Below are 20,102 nucleotides of genomic sequence, written 5' to 3' on the forward strand. Positions count from 1 at the left end.
GGATTTAAGAAGGCAACGAAGTTTGCCTACCAAGATGGCGGTCCCCCCCCCTCCGCGAATGTGGACACTCGCCGCGTCCGGACGCTCCGTCCCAATATGCATTTCTTACGTCCGTGGCTGCTTCATAGAGAACGCGCCGCGCGCGATGAAGATTAATGAAGATTAATTCGCGTCACGAATTCAGTTCAGTTCAACCAGTGGCACGGAACTGTCGGGACGTGTAGTTGGCGAGAATTGTTGCAAACGTGGAAATACCGGCCTTAGCGACGTTGTACCTGTTCCTGTAGGCCAGAAATGACACTTGCACAAATATTGAGGGGTAAGCGCTATACGGCTGTTTTTTTTTACTTTCAACGAATCGCGTATATTATGTATGGTACAATGTATGGCTGTATGAAAGAATACAAGGTCCCTTGTTTGCAATGAAATATATTAATAAATAATTGCGATCACAGCCGTGAACTGATGCGACTGTTTTCTCTGTAGCAACAGTCGACCTTGGCCTCTGGTATGTTTGTAGTATGAAAGACGCGACGCGCGAAGATCCACGTTGCATCATCCCATATACTGCACGCGTGAAATTTTACTGCAGATCTATCGCACGATCAGTGTCAGTATCCTGCACAGGACAAATGTATTATTCGGTTAAGGACCAAATGTCATTGCCCATCCAATTACCGGTTCATAACATGATTTCACGGGCTTTACCCATCCATTTTCCATTCACCCTCGCCTTCGTTAAGCATGATAAGGTATGTGTAACCGTCGTACTGCCATATAATGGCATGGCAGATCGCAACCTTATGGCGCACACTATATCCAGTAGAACGAAACCATAATGCACGGCCGTGATACAGGGGGCAGTTTAGGGGGATGCAAAGTCCTTGACCTTGAGAGGTGTGATTGGGAATTGAGTTACCGTAACAAAGAACAAAATAATGGCGATTTAACTTATTACACTGGCAATGATTTTACCTAGCCATAATCCAACAGGAATACCTGTAAACTATTGGAGAAATCCCCTGTGCTCACAATGTGGGTACACGCATACGGTAATTAGAATCTGTCATACTTATAGGTATACATAATTTTCTATTCGGTTTAGGCGGAGCACGTCGGATAGCTGTTAAGATGATGGGAAAGTTACAAGAGTCACGAGCATTGCAGTCTGGTGCATCGGAAACCTTGAATAGAATTCTCGGAGCTTTATCGGGCCTGATTGTAAGAGAGATAATGTAGTATGAAAGGTGAGAAATCGGTATAGATAGGTCGTGGAGGGAAAAATAGACAAGTCGGTTTCAGCTAATCGCCGATAAAATACCGCGGGAACGATTAAGGATTTTGCGACTTTTATTTTCAAAATTGTCTTGAAAAAGGCCCTACACCAACAAGACAAGTCTAGCGAGCTGTCTCGAGATCGTCTCGAAAATATCAGTATCGATTACGAATACTGGCCAAATTTAAATTTCAATGATTCGACGTAAGTCTCTAGTCAAACCGGCATCGAATTTGAATAATATTATCTGACCAAGTATGATGTCTAAAATCCGTCGAGCGTTTTATAACAGCGAATTTATAACAATTATTTTAATCCGATAATATGTTACGTCAAACGATCCCGGATAGTTCTGCGCAAATAGAAACGATAAGAATCGTATATAAATAATTTTAGTATTTGAAAAAAGTTCCTTGGGATGTTTGTATTAAGTTTTATATACGTCTGCTTTTATTGGATAACTTTAGTGATGATATTGCAGATACCTAAATCAAAGGTGCACACTTACCATTGAATTTGAGGAATAAATCAATTTCAGTGATTGTTTGAAAAGCGGAAGCAAGCTATATATATATATCTTATTATATGTGAAACTATATCAATCGTTTGAGTCGCGGCGAGACTATATTATAGGTAGATCCACGAAGTAACTTTACGCGTTATCCCATGTATATTTTCGTCTTGAATATATACCTATATGCCGGCTGCTCACAAGGAGGAGAGACCACTCTCGATTACGTTTCAAACAATATTGCATGTACAATACGAATGTATCAAGAAATTCTGAAAAATCTATGTGTTATCTTTGAAGAGGTTTTTCTTAAGTTTAAATGTAATGCAACCCTTGCAAAAATGAATGCTCTTGATGATATTTTTATCTTTGAAATTGGAATATAAAAGTCCGTAATGATAAATCGTTTATATCCTCCTATTTTCCTACCTACATATACTCGTATTCATGAAATATACGGTTTTCAGAAATAAATAGCCAATCGAAAAGTTGTCCTAGGGTATGCCGGAATTCGACTACCATCGACGATGCGTTAGATCGAACAGATTTCAAACTTTCAGATTGTCAAGCTTTGTATAACGTTCAAAATATGTGTGCAAGTCCGATTGGATTTTTTTGTTTGTACAGGTGAAATAATTTTACATACGGCAAGTCCGCTATTTTCAAAAAGTGGTAATCATCGTACAGAGTATTAAAGTTCGAAACCAAATTTTGGATGTTCGGATGTTCAGAAAGTGACGTCACCCAAAAGTTTTTTTCTCTCATGTCATCGATCTATAATAATCGTCGACGACGAAAATCAGCTAGCCGAATTCCTCAGTCCGGAAACAACCGCGCAGTAGAGAGGACGTATGAGAATCGCGCTCCGCATATTTCGAGTAGCGGGTTATCTACCTCCTGGATCCTGCGCTCCGGGTCCGCTTCCTGGTGCAACTCGAATTCCAGGATAAGCGGTCCGTAGTTCCTGCTCAGTGCAGTGATCAGTGAGAGCGTGAGGTATCTCATTAATCTCGTATCATCTGGTAAAACGTACTGATAACGAGTAAGTAAGCGCAGCGAACGCACGAGCACAAAATCCAGCCACACTAGACATCCGACCAGCTAGTAATAGATAAATATTTAGTATCCCTAGAGATAATGTTATACATCAATTTTCGTTAATTATTTTAAAAACAGCGTGTACTCTTCCTTCACAAACAACGAACTTATAAAGGGGCCATTTGGTTAAAATGACCACTGACGACTGTGCGGGTGTAGTACATAAGTGTTTTTATTATAGGATTTCGTTAGTATGTTTCAAGGATAAAAATTATCCAGAGTGTCTGCTTTACACTATATGTGAAAGAAATTGCATTATTTGAACAGAAACTCAATTTAAATAGTAAGAAGCCGAGAAAGAACCTGAATAAGTAAACAACGTTTGTTATGAAAATTTGCGCTCATGCACTATTCAGTGATCGGTTATTAATACGTCAAAAATGTTCGACAGTTGGGAACTCGATCTCGCCTTTATTTTAGAAAAACAACAACTATTCTTCATGTGTATGGACATAACCTGGTGTCGTCTATTATTAATGTGTGCGAATAATTGTACCTTTAATATGTCTGTTTACACAGGGATATGCATTGATGATTGATGATTTTTTAAATCGTCGATCTATCAAGATGGTATCGATAATTACTGATCTCAGCACGCAGAGTTAGATAATCACACTGGAAGAACGGATTTCGACCAAGCCGAAATAATACTAATGTTATACTTACAATCGGCAAAATATATTCTATCGCATACATAAACTGCAAGTATAAATCATGTAAAAACTGGTTACATTATGATGGTTCGTTTGCAAGGTTATGCATCCATTAAAGAGAAATACGCGATTGTCCAAACCTTGAATCCCTTACTCCAAAAGGGTAGGTATCGTTTCAACAAGTGAACACTTCCATTCAAATTATTTAAATTATTATAGCATTCGGCGGTCGTACATGCTCGCTTAAGATAAATTCGTTCCTATACGCATTTATTTCTATAGAATGACGATTACCGGTACACTGGAGATACTAAACCGCTTACGACGAAGGTTCCATATATTATCTCTTGAAGGGTCTGTCTTATAGGTAAACCGCGTTCTACAAAGGGTAATTTATTCGTTGCTGAACATCGAGCGCGATCGAATAACGCAGCCGTCCTACCTGGCACCTGTATATGTGGCTCCCCCCTCCCGCCCCACTTTCTCTCTCTCACTCTCTCTCTCTCTCTCTCTCTCTCTCTCTCTCTCTCTCTCTCTCTCTCTTTCTCTCAATCGAATCTTGCGTTCAGCAACGAATTAAAATTAATGCAACTAAAACAATTAAGAAAACTTGAAATAATTGAAGAAAAAATTAACCTGCTCATGTAGAACCGCCGCATGTAAAAGCAGAAACGCAGACACACGCTTGTTGAACTGTCGCACGTAGTCCGTAAAGTCGAACTTGTAGAAATTCTCGCTCGTCTAACCGTCTCAAATAGAACCGGTTCTTCCTCGTAAAAATGTGTCTAAAGTAGCGTGGACAAGTGCGGTAAAATAACGTAAGACACGAATGACGCAAAATGTAACAGACTAAGATGATATGAAATAATTCAAAGGTAAACTAACATAACTGTTGTTTCAACATTTCTGTGATACCGATTGCAATTCCCGCTTACGAACAATTATAATCGCGTTAACAATCTTCCATAGGGTATGCAAATATCACTGTTACGCTTACATATACATCGGTCGACGAATGTACAATTATAATCTATCGCATTGTTGCCGTCGTCGATCACAGTACAAGCGAAGCGAAGCGTTGTGTGTTTGTATGGCGGAGGTATTTCCGACGCAGAGGAAAACTGTTACAATTGAACGGTATTGATGTTTCGTTTACTGGGTCCATGAAATTCAAGTGAACTTCATGTAGCTAATGATAGAACACCTGAGGGATACAACATAATTAAATTTCTACGTATCATCATACTAACTGCACGTGCTGTCCTGAGTGAATTATCTGAACTTTGCCAATACTATACAACGCCTGTATTGTATTAATGTAGATAGTCAATCGCCATTCCCTACAGATGCACCCTATAATTGGGGTTCCTTTGACATATTTGAATGTAGCATATTTCCATTCCAGCGTGCATTTTCAAGGCTTATACATATAATGTATGTCAGGTTTGTCTGCCAGATTGCATCGAATCATGCTGCAGCTGCTCGAATAATCATCGTGCAACAACGTATCAACAGTGCACAATATAATTGTCTGAACGCTCGGCGAAACGCAAACTAATGTAGCGCATCATGTACTAATTGCCACGCGGATGGACCGTGTAGGACCATCTAGCATAAGGATGACCAAACTCGACTGTACCGGGTGTTTCATTTTAATCGCCCAAGGCCGATTACACCGATACTAAGCAAAATACGAAAAAATGTTTCCTACAAAATATTTAGGGTTCGAAGGGGGAAAAAGGATGAGAGTGTCAGAGTTTTTACAAGTGAAGGCGCCAATATCAAGTGAAGGTTAACTTGGTATTTTTTCCAAATAGAACAGTATGTATTTACCATCAGCATTCGAAAGGACATTAAATTCTGCATAGAAAAGTACGAAACAGTACATACTCACCACCTAAACTGGACCGGTGATTAGATACATGCCTGTCAAGTTGCTAGGGAACAAGATACCGGTAACTCGTCAGTTCTATGGAAATACTCGAGGACTCGAGTATTCTAATACCGAATGTTGTCAGAATAGTTCTCCACGTAGAGTCTACGAGGTTGGATAAAGAACAATAGGTTTGTTTGTATCGAATTTTATTGATTTGTTGACAAAACATAGAAAAAAATTGTGATATTTTTTGGTTATGCCCTTTCAAATGCCAATGTAAAAAAGATACTGGTTCATCCAGGGGGGAAAAAAAAAACCAAGTTGATATACACTTTACCTTGGCGCCTCCACTTGCTAAAAATCTGACACTCATCTTATTTCCCCCTTCGAAATCTAAATATTTTGTGGGTAATATTTCCGTATTTTGCTTGGTTCCGGAATAACCGGCCTGGGGCGATTAAAATAAAACACCCTGTATAATTGTATTACACATTAGTATGATATATGTGGACGGACAGCACATGAAGTGTTTAATTGTCTCCATATCATGTAAAAGCATGCGTAGATTATCTGAGCAGACATCATTATATTTTAAATAAAAGGTCAACCTCACGCGACAACGTCACACGCGCGACGTAACATGTGATTGTATAACTCTAACGCGTGAATAACGAGGGAGATACTTCTTTTATTTAATTTTGTAACCCACTATGATACGCAAATATACCGACATAATGTGCATGCGTGCGAGGCGTGCGTTTGGACCCAAAGTTTCGTACAGCAGTTGTCAAGTATAGTGTGCGCTGCACCACGCCGCACTATCAATTACACATGCGCACGTACTCTTGACAAGAATTGAAGGATCAGTTGTATAATTCCCTGCATGCGCATTTTTTCAAGGGGTAATAATTCGGTTGTAAATGGTATACCTCTGCAGGTTGCAGATAAATTTTAACAAATAGTATCGTTATAAGGAACTACAGTCTTATAACCTAAATATTTTATAAAAAATTGATCAGTGTTGATGTGTTTAGCCGTATAGTGTTTTGAAAGGTATTTTTTTTCTGTTGCTTTTCTTTTGCGAAAAACCACTCCCCCTTGTTTGACTTTACATATATAGCTCTAGAAACTTCGTTTATACGTTTTTCGCACCTGTAAGTAATTTATTTTGGTCCTTAGCGCTCTTTTCTCTTCACCTGATCGTTAATCACAGCTATCTGATGGGTACAGTGTGTATCAAGTATAAGCGTGTACAGCTGTGGACTTTTTAGTTGAGACTTGCGTTCTAACGTTTGATGAATCTATTACTAAATTTTTCAATTAATAGAAATACATGAAGGAGCAATCATTTTACAAGGTACAGTCCAAATCTGATGCAGTTTAAGGGCAGAGTGGAATAATAGCGTAAACATACCATATTTATATTACTGAATCCAGTAAAATTTATGTTGGAATCGTGATTATAACTCCCACACAACTTTTAGTAGATATAGGTACGTTAATACAGATCGAGCTACCGTATCTTTATAGTAGTTTCTACGATAACCCCGCCCCCCAATAATGAGTATTAACAAATCTGGAAGCTCACCATATTACAGATGAAACCGACGATCAATGAATAAAGACTTCATAAAGTTGATTAAGCTATGTCGTAGATATATTTATTTGATGAATTAGTCAGTTACGCTACAAATGTAATGACTAAACGATAACTATGAAGTCGTTTGAAATCATAAATTGAGTATAAATGATTGGAAAAGATTCACTCCTGTGTTAATCTCGCAATTAGTTATACGTTATATTTGTCGTACCCTTTGAAAAACGTATAAATGAGTTTTTAATATTAGTCGTTTATACAATATCATTTTCGCTGAAATGTATGGAACATACATTTGTTGCTCATTCCTGTAGCGATATGAACTGTCGTAAAAACTGTTAGACTTTCGCTGATGGCTCTTCTTTCCCACACACACGATTGTAGCTTATTCATTCAACAAGTTTGAAGAAGTTTTTGTTCGGGAATTCCGACTGAAGTCGCATGCTTGTGAAATTTCGATTAATCAAGCTTAATCGAAAACTCAATTATTAGCCGCTTAGTGGGTATACACGCCCGGCCAATTGCGCTCGACTCGGCGCGGTTAAGTCAACAATTCGAATATCTCCGTTAATAATGGTCCTACAAACTTTTTTTTGTGTCAATTCGGGCTAGTTCCTTCTCACCAATCCGATCATGCTAGCCAAAATGACCTGTGGTCATTACTTCTGCAGATCACAAACGTTTTTTCGCCCATCTTAGCGTCAAAGTGGCTATGAGTGATTTAATATTATTACAACGAAGGGGAGTTTGAAAGATGCTTGGGGTGAAGTTCAGCCCCAGTGACAAATTGTGATTAAGTAAGGTTAACCTAACGCTGCATTTTTAGAATCACTCGCTGTTTCGCAGCTTAAGAGTTGCCACAAATTCAGTAAACCCATAATACCGAGCGTAATACAGCATATTATAGGAAACTCATATTTTGCAAATTTATCTCTAAAATAATTACGAAGCTGCAAAATAGTGATGCTTACTTCAATGCTTAGTTAAATCAACGGCGCGAGTTTCATGCCCCCTTTCTTGATGAGAAGTATATAAATATTCAGTGATTTGTAAGTTAACTTGAGGCTAAACATGGAACTGACCTACAGTCGTAGTTTGATTGACCGTAACACAGTATTAGTAACAACTTGAGTTTTCGATGAAGCTCCATCGATCGAAACATCAGTACGTCAATATGAAATTTATCTCTAAAATAATTACGAAGCTGCAAAATAGTGATGCTTACTTCAATGCTTAGTTAAATCAACGGCGCGAGTTTCATGCCCCCTTTCTTGATGAGAAGTATATAAATATTCAGTGATTTGTAAGTTAACTTGAGGCTAAACATGGAACTGACCTACAGTCGTAGTTTGATTGACCGTAACACAGTATTAGTAACAACTTGAGTTTTCGATGAAGCTCCATCGATCGAAACATCAGTACGTCAATATGAATTTTCCCGTCGAAACCCCTGTGATATTTTTTTTTTCAACCCGCCTAGGACGGTGTACGCTGTATGATTGTTAGGTTTTGCGAGCAACTTGCGCGTTAATTCCTTTACACTATTTATAGGGATGTACCTTGCAATAATTGAACGTTACCAGAAATCTGAAGAAATCGTTGTTATATCATTTCTTTGCAGAGAAGATCCCTCGCCGAGGCATCCTCGGAGCTATGATGTTTCTGGCTTGTATGTTTTCTTACTTTATACGGACAAACCTTTCCATTATCATCGTCGCCATGGTTAAAAATGGGACAGACACACGTGAAGAAAATGGGACAGACACACGTGAAGAAAATGGGACACGCACAGATGATGTGAGTCTTTGTTATTTATAATAGTTATTGATGAATATCACGCTCTGACGTTTTTTAATTATGTACTTCATTGAAAATTTAACTCCGAACAATGCATACCAGGGCTTACACTAATTTCGGACAGGCAATCATAATTATGTAATCTTTGTCAATTGTCGCGATCACACCGTATGTTAACCATGCATAAAGCCAGCTGCTATTTTTTTTAATCCTAGGACTTTTCATTATTCAAATATATAACGATAAGATGAGTTCCCTCTTACTTTTAATGTATGTATCAAGTATTCTTATTAGTATCAGTAGTGGTCGAAAATCAAGCATTTTTTTAACAAACTTGCGGTATTGCCAGGAAGGAATGTCCTGTTAGGTAATTCAGTATTCATTAGAAATTGTATCAACTCTTAAAATAAAAGACCCGTCGGTCTAAATGTTGTCGTACACGGGGACATAAAATCCCATCGCTGGTCGCACTACACCATATTTACCCTCAATAAACATGTATCACGAATCAGTCGTCTGATAGTTATGTATTACAAAAATGATGGAATATGTGGTCGTAAATGAATCCTCCCTTTAGTTCGGTGAGCGATACGAGTGGAACGAAATGGTTCAGGGAGCTGTACTAATGGCTTACCACTGCGGCGTAGTTCCGGCTAGTATTCCAGCCGGTATTTTAGCAGAAAAATTTGGAGGTTCCAAGGTTGTTGCGTAAGTTTGAAACATTCCTCTGATTGGGTAAGCATACGTTACATCTGTTATTGAGTGGAATTTATTCATCATTCCGAAGTTAAAATTAACTATCTGTGCAACGGGAGTCATATAATATAGAAGAAATGTATAATAAATTACAAAAAGTTATTCGTATAGTTGACATTGTATAAAAAACTGTCAGTCGCTCGGTTTGAAGATGGTGATCGTAATTACCTGTTTTGAATTCACAATTAGGTGTATATTAGGGTGGGCCAAAAAAATGAGTATTTTTTTTTTTTTACTTTATACTCTGAAAATCGGTTGCTAGATACCTCTAAAGAATTCTCACCAAATATGAGCTCTTAATTTTGATAACAAGGTCCTCCGCTTTACAATTTTGCATTTTTTCCTGAGTATTAGAAACAAAAATTCATATCTCTTTGACAACTATTCGTTAAAAAATATAAATATGAATATAAAATATATATAATATAAATATTCATATATAAAATATGAATTTTTGTTTCTAATACTCAGGAAAAAATGCAAAATTGTAAAGCGGAGGACCTTGTTATCAAAATTAAGAGCTCATTTTGGTGAGAATTCTTTAGAGGTATCTAGCAACCGATTTTCAGAGTATAAAGTAAAAAAAAAAATACTCATTTTTTTTGGCCCACCCTAGTGTATATAATGTGATATATAAATTTAAAGACCTTGATAAAACTATCCTTTTATACATCTAACAAACTGTAAGCGTATATTGTTGGTTCGGCAGATTGGCGACTCTCATTCCTGCTCTACTGAACCTGCTTATGCCATGGGCGTCTAGTGTTCACTACATGTTCGTTATCGTCCTGCGGTTCCTGATGGGATTCTTCGGGGTCGGTTCATGATAGATATCCAGATATGTAGATTTATCTCCATAGATGTCCCCAATATACCTGCATCCATAAATACATAAATATGTGGATCATATTGACTGCGTGTATATATTGTATACGTGTATACACGAGGTCTAAACGTGGAAACAAGCCGCCTCGGCGCCTAAAGATCGGCAACGGGGCGATACAATTTCGTTGGTGAGATGGCAAATTGTAACTCCGGTTGCTTATCCGTAAGCACCGAGATGGCTTGTTTCTACGCTTAGGCCCGGTATTGTATATTGTATGTATGCATATGTATTAAAAAGAGAGATGCCGCTACCTCAAGCCCTAGGCCTTATAGGGTCTTCCTTTCATGTCCGGCCTGCGACCTAAAGTGATCTTACCCCCTGCCCACAGAGTGCTGTGTATCCGGCTCTACACGCAATGATCGCCAGGTGGGTGCCACCCAACGAGAAGGGAATGTTCGTATGGGCTATGCAAGGTAATTATGAACGAATTTTTAAAACTTTTTACGAGTTTTCGTCACCTGCACATCATCTCCACACGTCGTGAAATTTTCTAATAAAGAACATCTGATCGTAAGATGACGCAATTATTGACAATTCAATGAGCGTATAAACCATTCTATCAACCTCTTAGCTGTATCCGTCCGGTGATGACAAGTACACGAATATTCAATCCAATTACAAACTGGGGTACAACTCCTGTCATTACATAAAGTCGGTAGAGTGAATCCGTCAAATAACGGATCGTCGGGTAACCACAAAAGGACTAACGAGGAGCAAAACCCTGGCAGCCATGTCACTGCCCGCAACGACATTCTCGCGTAATTCTCGCCTGAAAATATTTTTCTTTCTTTTTCGCCTAACAAAGTTGGGCTTCGTACCTGTGACGTTTGTCTTCATCGCGCGTGAACGACCTACGACGTTGGTCGATGAGTGTTTTACTGTTAATGGACGGAAAAAATAAATTTCACAAATTATCGTGCTGATCCGTCCTGAGATTTTTGCGGTAAGAATGATATAAGAGGTGTGTAGCTTGTCTATTCTGTCTAGTTGTATTAGGTGAAACGAAGCATCATGGACAGTTTCAAATTATCGATATCATATTGAATATATAACTCTCGATTTTCGTGTTATCACGCCGTTGAGTAATTTTTTCCTGCAGTTGTTGAAATGTTTTCGAAGAATAGCAATTGCGAGCGAAAAATGCTGCAATGGAAAAATAGCAGACCTAGAGGTGACAGAAAAGTCTAGCAATAATTTTGTTTGTAACATCGGTTGAAAAATAAATTCTTTTTCGTATTTTTCAATATCCGGAGAATATTAACATTTTTGTTTCAACTCTTGCGGTAGTACATGTAATATTCGAATAACAGTTCCGCAAAAGTCTATCTTGTAGGCAGTGAATTATTTTTGATATTGAATCCCGTTCTGTGACGTAGGCTACGAATAACAATAAACCGAATAGGCAAACTTTACGGGTACGGGCTATGCGCGTACGCAGCGCAGCAGTGCACATTGGTGTTCGTCAATTTAATGCACCAATGAAATAGTTACGTAAACGATCTCTACGTAATGATGCGCAATTCGCGTCACATTTCCGAACGCAATCGAACCTGCCTTGTCTTCTCTTTCATGTTGCAAATAGGTATCATTTGTTTCTCCGCAGGTGGACCCTTCGGTATCGTAGTCACGTTTGTTCTCTGCAGTCAAGTGGTCGGCACATATGGGTGGGTGGCTGCGTACTACGTGACCAGCGGACTCCTTCTTGTATTTTTCGCCCTCTGGGTATACCTGATACATGACACACCCGACCAGCATCCGAGTATCACAGAACGAGAAAAGGAATATATTAAGAAACAAATTGGAACGAGCATCAGCAAGCAAAAAGTACGCAGGACAATGATACAGGCGCATGCTTGTAGATACGGATTATACCTAATATACCTATATACAAACAGATGCATAAGCGTTAGCTCGAATTATATAATTCTCGGGTTATCCAATTCGCAGGTAAAACTTCCTGTTGTCGCTGTCATCACATCGCTTCCATTCTTGGTCCTACTCTGGGCTCACTTTGCTAACATGTGGGGAATCTACTTCCTATCCACAAACGGACCCAAGTATACGCTCCAGGTTCTTGGGTTCAATATGAAATCCGTGAGTATAATATGTAATATGAATTGTTAAGCGGCCAGGCAAACGATTAAAAACATATTATAGAGACTCATTTAGAAAATTATTTTCTCATGAAAAATTTTTACGAATGGAACGTTGGTAATTTAAGAGAATTTAATTTCAAGGGTGGCGCTATAACTGGACTGCCTTACATTGCCAGACTTGGGGCCGGTGTTTTGTTTGCCGCTGCCGGAGACTACTTACTGAGAAACAAGTACCTGACGGTCGTGTGGTTGCGCAAGATTTTCATGATTTCCTGTAATGTATTAAACGTATCTACCAGTCCTTTGTTGTGTATATACCTACCTTTACTTCGCACGTGCGGCTTGCCGTTGGAATTTGGGATTTTCTTTGGCCACTTCTATGCTCGATATCAGTCCACGTACAAGAAATTTCGTGTTCGCTTTGTTGCAAATGTTTCACGTGTGAAAAACTTTAGAGATTCATGCGACAAGTTAATATGGTATTTTAATTTTTTCTTAGTATTTACTTGCATATTTTCAAATAATTGTTCCCTTCAATGTAGTACTTTTGGTTTTTATCAGAAGTGACGGTATTAATAAATGTAGTTTAATTCCACTGTGCTAACGTATAAAACGTCGGTATACACACGGTGTCTCATTGCAAACGTACCAGGTAAATATCTAGGAACCTAGAATAGTTGGAGAAATTTTTTTAAGATGGCACTTTCGTGATCATGAGGGGAATAAAATTTGGCATTAAATTATATCCCCCGATTCTGACACATCCGATGCTGTCGACACCTTGCTAGGTGATAATGACACCAATAATGGCAACGTCAGTTAGCCTTAAAATCATGAAACTATCATTTGAATCTTTTAGCTGCAAGTCTTCTCACTTCCGAGATATTTTATTGGTCCGTTTATGACGGTTCGCATTCTACAGAGACTAAATTACGGCTATTGATTGCCTGGGTGGGTTTGAAACAGTCTTATTTTTTTCTTGTCTATGCAGCTCACATGGGCCCAGCTTTGTGTTTACTCGGTATGACCTACGCGGGAAAGGACAAATTCTGGGCAATTTTTATGATGATACTGGCCTTGGGCTTCAACGGCGCCGCCTGCCAGACAAGTCTCCAAAATCACCAAGATCTGTCACCGAACTTCGCGGGATCCCTTTACGGTGTAATGAACACGATTGGCAGCTTTTCAGGTTTCATTATTCCTGCGGTTATCGGTGTTCTGACTAATGAGCATGTACGTAGATACGTGTATTTGATTCGAGTTTCGAGTACCAGCGATTATGGCGTCCATTTTATACTTGTACGCTAGTAGGCAAATTTTATCGGATGTATCATTAATCAATAATTATATTTATTTCAAACGATTCAGAACAGCGTTGAAACATGGCGTCCCATGTTTTGGATTTCCGCAATTGTTTTCATGTCCGGAACCGTCTTGTTTTGGCTCTTTGGCTCGGCGAATATTCAGCCGTGGAACGATATAAGCAACGGAGGAGTTGAAGGAGCTATTTCTACCATCCCCGACGAAGAGATAAAAATGACAATGGACAACAAAAAGGCTCAAGTCATGTCCGATGATGAAGAGGAAGAGAATGCCCGTATTTAGTCTTACATTACGACGTAAAAAGAATAGAAGTGGTCCCACTAATCACCTCGACTCTCAATGAGGATTTTTCCAATTGTTGGTGAGTTCAGCATTCGCTTACTTGCAAGCGAATGCATATGCTGATGTCCTCATCCAGAGTAGTACGCAAGCATCCGCCGGACACTTGTGTCGCTTTACGTGGATATTTTTTGTTTATATTATACTGCGGGTGGCCTACCTATTCTTCTTAGATCCTTATATTTATTTACGTGCATATATATACATGTACACGGTGAATTCGTAACGATGGGAAATTATAGGATGTATCATACACGCGTGAATTTTGTATTCTCGTTCATTTCTTGGTACGGTTTTAAAGTATTATGAGAACCATTGCATTAACCGCACGTCGTATGATATATCGCGATATATCTAACCAGCTCGAATGTGCAGGGGATGCAGTGCTTCTTTCGATAATGTAGAAATGTACTGAAGAACAATTGAAGATATAAAATTTGCACACGCGCAATACATTCTAACATTTCTCGCCGTTGGAGCCTCAATAGGCCACACTTGGTCAATTCGGTTTCGGCTGACGGTAAATGTTCTTAAATTACGAGAAACCATGCATTATTTTTAATTCTCGATAGTAAAACAACAATGGTTTTTTTTTTCTGAATGCGCTTGTTAACGAGCTGCCGTTCAGGATTCTATTTTTTTTTATGTCCAAATTTATTTCTGATACGGCATCACCTTGTCTGACCAATTGATTATTCGACGTAGATTGATCATGTCATCGATATATTCCAGTGTTGAGTAACTAATAACAGCTAGAAACGCATGTGTTTTAGAATGTGCAAGTACGTGCTAATACGTAGATTTGTGTAGGTGTTACATACAAAATTCTCGACCAAGTTGTTATACAAGTACACAGATAGTTAGTCAGATGTATAGATCGATAGATAAATACCTGCCACAGAAAAGCGCGAGCTACAAGAAATAATGTTGGTCGCGTTCTTTAAATACTTATATCTTTTTACCTAGTGGAAGAGAAAGAGAATGACCAAATGATCTAAAATCAAAAAAAGACGAAATATTACCGATGCTTGCGAACACGGAGTCGATTCTAAGGAGTATCAATTCTGCTTCGAAACGTAGCCTGAAAATATTACCACTTCGTCTGATCGTGGGTCCGCAATTCGAGACAACGTCAAGACACCATCGGTATATATATACGAATACACGGTAAAAGCTGTGGAATTTTGAAAACGCCCGTATCGTACTCTAAATACCTGGTTCCTATGATTTTCAAAACCTTCCTCGCTTGAAACTCGGCCTATTAGAACCTCGTGCTCCTTGGCATAGCCTTTCATACTGATGCGTGAATTCGTTCATTGTAGACGTAAAAATTACGTTTCATTCCATGTCTATTGCAATTGTCAATCATTAGGTCATCCATTCATTAGAGCTTCAATTGTGAGGTAATATACTTAAACAACCGCTGCACGGAAAAGAGGATCCTTTTGTGGATATCCTTTGCAGAATAAATTAGGCATTTATTCTTAACAATTAGCTGCTAAGTCTTGTTTTGTTATATAATTATTATGTATCATTTCAAGTATCGATTATTATAGAGCCGTTGTTGATGCTTCAGCTGTATGAGAACGCAATTGAATCTGATTTGCGATCAAACCATTGTTACAATAATAATGATTTTTTAAGAACATTTGCTCGATGAAAAAAATTAATTTCTAATTCATTGCATTACGCTTTTTTGCCGCTTTCAACGACTGAAATCATGATATGACATCGAACTACCTAAATTTCAATTGGACGAGTAATATTTACTTTTGGACAAAAAAAAAAAAATTGACGAGGTGGTAAATCTCTGATTTTAGTTATTGATTAGCTTTTACTTTTTCGACTTGGTAAGCGAATAATCGGAACTACCTCAAGACTCTCCCTGTACGGTTTTTTACCAGAGTCCAATTCTCGCGACTTACGCTCACAGAGCTTCAAAGCTTGAACCTCATCCTTGCTCTCCTCCTTAGTTATCCCCGATGATTTGCTGCAGATTACGGCAGGAGGCAGTGTGGTACTTGTAATTCCTCTGCTCCCTTGCCCTCCTTTAGGATTGCACGTGCAATTGCTGCATGATCCTTGCTTTCGGTTAAAAATATTTTTTAGAATACGCAAAGCCTTTATGGACTGTATGGGCAAGTTGCACCCGCTCCTTGTACACTCCTCTTTGTGTTGTATTCCAGAGATTTGCAGCGACGAAATTGGGTACCGGTTTATGACAGTGCCGCTGCCACAACGGCTTGGACCTACGTAAGGGCAGAAAGTTAGAATTCGCAGATATGAATGAAAATCTCAATAACAACTAAAAATTGGAACGTACATTATTACGATGTATGTGTAGTAGGCAGTGGTGTAGTATGTAAGCTATAACATCCTCGCAACATTTCGGGTATAATTTCACATTCACATCGTGAACTGCAATTTTTTTTACACGCAGGCATTTTAACACGGTGTTCCGTACGTTGGTTGCGAATAACACTTTCTACTGCGGTATACTCATACATATCTGATTACATAGAATACCGAAAAATTCTACGCCCCGATACTCGGTAGGGGTATATAAGCGTATTGCCGTTCGAATATCTTACCGCATACCGACCACGCATCGGGAGTAAATGTAAAGACCTGCACCACTTTTCCCCACTCTTCCAACGACCCTGCAGCTAGTGAATGATTATTGTTATTCACGAAACTAATAATTAACGGATTTTCTGTTCTGAAAATCTAGCGATCCGCCTACCTGACAGTTTTGTATTCAATGGTCGAATGCAGTTGGATTCTTGTCTCTGAGCTTGTGGTTTGTCTTGAATTGAGCTAGACGTCGAGGATGAAATGGAAGCTCGAAGGTTAGCTTTCAAGAGCAGCTGCGTTCTTTTCGCCGAAGCTGATATGGGCACTGTGTGAAACTGACTCGATAGTGTAACGGAAGACTGATTTTCGCTGATTTTGGAAGGTGTTGCCATCACGTAACAGGGGTTGTATGCGAGTAAAATATCCTGAGTTCTGAGTATCTTCCCATGGATTTCTTCCCTCCTGACTCCAGATGGAGCATTCCATTCTTTATCACCATTCGCCACGCAAACAGAACACTCTGAGCGTCTTACGCAAGTCGAGCAGGTTGTTCTTTTAGATTCATTCAATTCTATCAGGTCTGGCACACCAGCCAATCCGGTTTGTGTACCTGTGCTGAGCGTTGCCACGGTTTTATTCTCCAATAAATCTCTAAGTCGTCGCGTTCTCGCGGCAAGCACATCATCCAGTGGCTTACCTGTGGTATAAAAATTAGTTTTACGATATGAGACCGAATCAACTTTAAAATGGTTTATTCGGCGAATTTTTGTGAAAAGGGGCAGTAAAAGACTGTAAATAGAACACCCCCTTTTGAATATTTCAAAGTTTTTAACACAGACTAGGTGTGTTGATCAGCTTTTTATTGATAATGATCTGTCTGAGACAAGTTGGTTTTATCGGATCCTAGGTTTTGAGGTCTATGAGCTCTTTGTCACGATAGTAACAGTGGCATATTGTAGAAAATCTTCAAAGCAATCGTCCCTATCCGAGAGATAATACACTAATGAATAATAGTGGGCACGAAACTAACGTGATGCCCCTTCTTGGCGGATCGCTGCAACTTTTTCAGCGACAAACACAGACTTCTTTAGCAGACGGTTTATGATATCTGCGACAACGGTAGGGGCTTTTTGGTGTATTTCAAAGTAAGTATTACACAAGAGAACCCCAACGACTGATAATGCTATTACCGACGATTCGAACGTATCAACAATAACATCGAGTCGTAGCTTTCTAAGTATCTCGTCGTTCGTGCCCTCGAGTGCTTGGCACGATGCCAATGTCTGTAACATTTCATCTCTGTACGGTAAACGGATTTGACCGGCGCATCTTTCGACCACGTCGTGGAGTATCACGTCCGCAGTCACCAGTGGGCGAATACCGTTTTCCACGCATTCCTCAATAATATCGCGCAGAAACGATCTTACCGCTGTCCACTCGGTAAGTAAGTTTGTATTGGATTGCCTTGGCTCGCAGGTCAGAATGGTTTGCGTGTCTGCATCGAGAACAATCTTTCCAAGATTGTTATAGCATTTGATACAAGTCTGTATCTCTTTGTGCTTGAGTTTAATTTCGGGAAAACTACAGCCGGGATCAGAGAGCCAGAATACTCTGTTCATTATGTGGTAAAAAATGTCCGTGACATAGGCGTTCGCTTCCGCGCTTTCCACTATGTTATAATCTTCCAGCAAATCTTCTGTCGCGACTCCCTTAGTCAGACGATCAATCACACGAGCATTCGACGTATGCGCATCGAATTTAATAACAGTTTGTGTAATTTCGGTTATTTTCTCTGCTACAGGTATGATTCGGTCGTTCATTATTCCTGTAACATTGAATCGTCAAATAAATCCCATTATCGGCAGGCTTGGATTATTTGTGGCATATTATTGGTTTTATCACAATGCAGCTGGAGACTATTATACATATGCATACCTATGTATAATGTATATATCTAATATGTACGGTATATGTGTGGGATTACTTGCGATATCTTCGAAATTGTGGTCGTGTAGACAAATTCTTCCCAAATACATTGTCTGCGTTGCCTTATCTTTATACTGGGACAGCAATTCGACCTTGGGTACGCCCCGAAGGTAAGTTTGACATCCCGCATCACTACAACTTATTCGTTTCTCTAACTCGGCAATAGTTATTAACAAGTCTCGTCTTATCGTTTTGAGCTGCACATTGCTCCTGATTATCACGTTGTCGACACCCAAGACTAGGGGAGTGTCGCTCACCCCCGATATCAATGTTGTTTCAGTTATTGTGCGAATCCCAGCATCTTCTTGGGGGGTTATGGTTATCAACGTTTGTGTCCATGACTCTTCGTCTGCTTTCACCGTTTCTTCCTGCATGGGGACCTTCTGTGAATTCGATTTGGATTTTCGTTATCCACCAATAGGTATGATTATCTATCAATTGCAAATTTTGCTGGTTTAGCGTAATCCTAAATACTATTCGAGCATTTTTTGCCATTTACGTTGTATACCATAATAACAGCACAGTGGGGTTAAATTGGGAGAGAAGGCTTATTTGTCTTCGTCTATATAATAGGTGGCTAGTCGACCCTTATTAGGCCGAGTATGGCCCGTTGCTCGATCATTTAATCCGGTCCATTTACCGTCTTGAAATAATCAAAGTGACGAGTTGCATCAAAAATTGAATTTTAAAATTACACTTCGTTTGATGTCAAAAAAAAAGGCACCTGGAGGATTTGAACATCCTCTCTGAAGTATGTACAATATTGACATGCAACCGTATAACGATTCGCATGTGTACACGTACTTACAGGTGGTTGTGTTATTATTACATCTACATGTATAAACGATATGGAACAGCAATAAATGTAAATATGAATGTATTGTATAATTGCGATTTATTTATTTACAGAAACGATATTTAATGGATATTGGATGCACTTACTGTTAGCTTTCGGTCGTTATATATACGACTTACACTACAGATGTACTGGACATACCTAAACCAATATCAAATTGAAATTTCTATGAGAAAAGTACGAATCTCCATCGGGTGTAGAAGGACGTTGATAACTTCGTTGGCGTCGTCTATTAATCCTGTATCAACAACTCTCACATTTTCCCGTTCACGGTGCACCTCGTTCGACTCACTCACCCATCTTAAACGCTCTGACTCGTTCAACCATTGATTTCCTCCCAACGTTGTTTCTCGTGCATTCGTTACCGTGAAGGGAAGGAAAAGATCCTGTGAAACGTGAAAAGACCTAACGTTATTTATCGGCACACGTTAGCGCGCTGTGATTATATAACCCAGGTGTGGCCGTGATGTCGTCCGAA

The 20,102-nt window shown here is 39.2% G+C and overlaps 3 protein-coding genes across 14 annotated transcripts in view; 1 reads left to right on the forward strand and 2 right to left on the reverse strand.

Moving 5' to 3' along the window:
* Window positions 1-20,102, forward strand: part of LOC124310172 (putative inorganic phosphate cotransporter) — a 21,362-nt gene continuing 1,260 nt past the window's right edge. Inside the window, exons 1-12 of one of the 9 annotated variants that reach the window (XR_006909635.1) lie at window positions 1-319; window positions 8,633-8,808; window positions 9,386-9,516; window positions 10,274-10,379; window positions 10,779-10,863; window positions 12,054-12,274; window positions 12,398-12,544; window positions 12,688-12,820; window positions 13,538-13,779; window positions 13,915-14,230; window positions 16,395-16,461; window positions 16,940-17,221. Coding sequence is in view for 3 of the 9 variants with exons in the window: in XM_046773935.1 (XP_046629891.1) it covers window positions 295-319; window positions 8,633-8,808; window positions 9,386-9,516; window positions 10,274-10,379; window positions 10,779-10,863; window positions 12,054-12,274; window positions 12,398-12,544; window positions 12,688-12,820; window positions 13,538-13,779; window positions 13,915-14,151 (1,503 nt within the window). In the remaining 6 variants the exon portion in view is untranslated. Of the gene's footprint in view, window positions 320-8,632; window positions 8,809-9,385; window positions 9,517-10,273; window positions 10,380-10,778; window positions 10,864-12,053; window positions 12,275-12,397; window positions 12,545-12,687; window positions 12,821-13,537; window positions 13,780-13,914; window positions 15,857-16,394; window positions 16,531-16,939; window positions 17,222-19,048; window positions 19,654-20,102 lie in introns of those variants that run through there. The other 8 variants (XR_006909637.1, XR_006909639.1, XR_006909636.1 and 5 more) reach the window with 8 other exon arrangements.
* LOC124302659 (uncharacterized) lies at window positions 16,036-19,142 on the reverse strand. The gene is made up of 5 exons (XM_046759041.1): window positions 18,767-19,142; window positions 17,813-18,607; window positions 16,952-17,479; window positions 16,800-16,874; window positions 16,036-16,457 (listed from the first exon to the last, which is right to left on the reverse strand). Exons 1-5 carry the CDS (start codon window positions 19,140-19,142, stop codon window positions 16,036-16,038), a joined length of 2,196 nt encoding a protein of 731 aa, XP_046614997.1.
* LOC124310166 (lysosomal alpha-mannosidase) overlaps window positions 19,645-20,102 on the reverse strand; it is a 9,838-nt gene continuing 9,380 nt past the window's right edge. For all 4 annotated transcript variants that reach the window (XM_046773914.1, XM_046773915.1, XM_046773917.1 and 1 more), the window contains one exon: window positions 19,645-20,010. In XM_046773914.1, coding sequence (XP_046629870.1) covers window positions 19,777-20,010 — 234 coding nt within the window. In that variant the 3' untranslated portion in view covers window positions 19,645-19,776. The remainder of the gene's footprint in view (window positions 20,011-20,102) is intronic.

This window comes from Neodiprion virginianus, chromosome 1, assembly GCF_021901495.1.
Source record: "Neodiprion virginianus isolate iyNeoVirg1 chromosome 1, iyNeoVirg1.1, whole genome shotgun sequence".
NCBI lineage: Eukaryota > Metazoa > Arthropoda > Insecta > Hymenoptera > Diprionidae > Neodiprion > Neodiprion virginianus.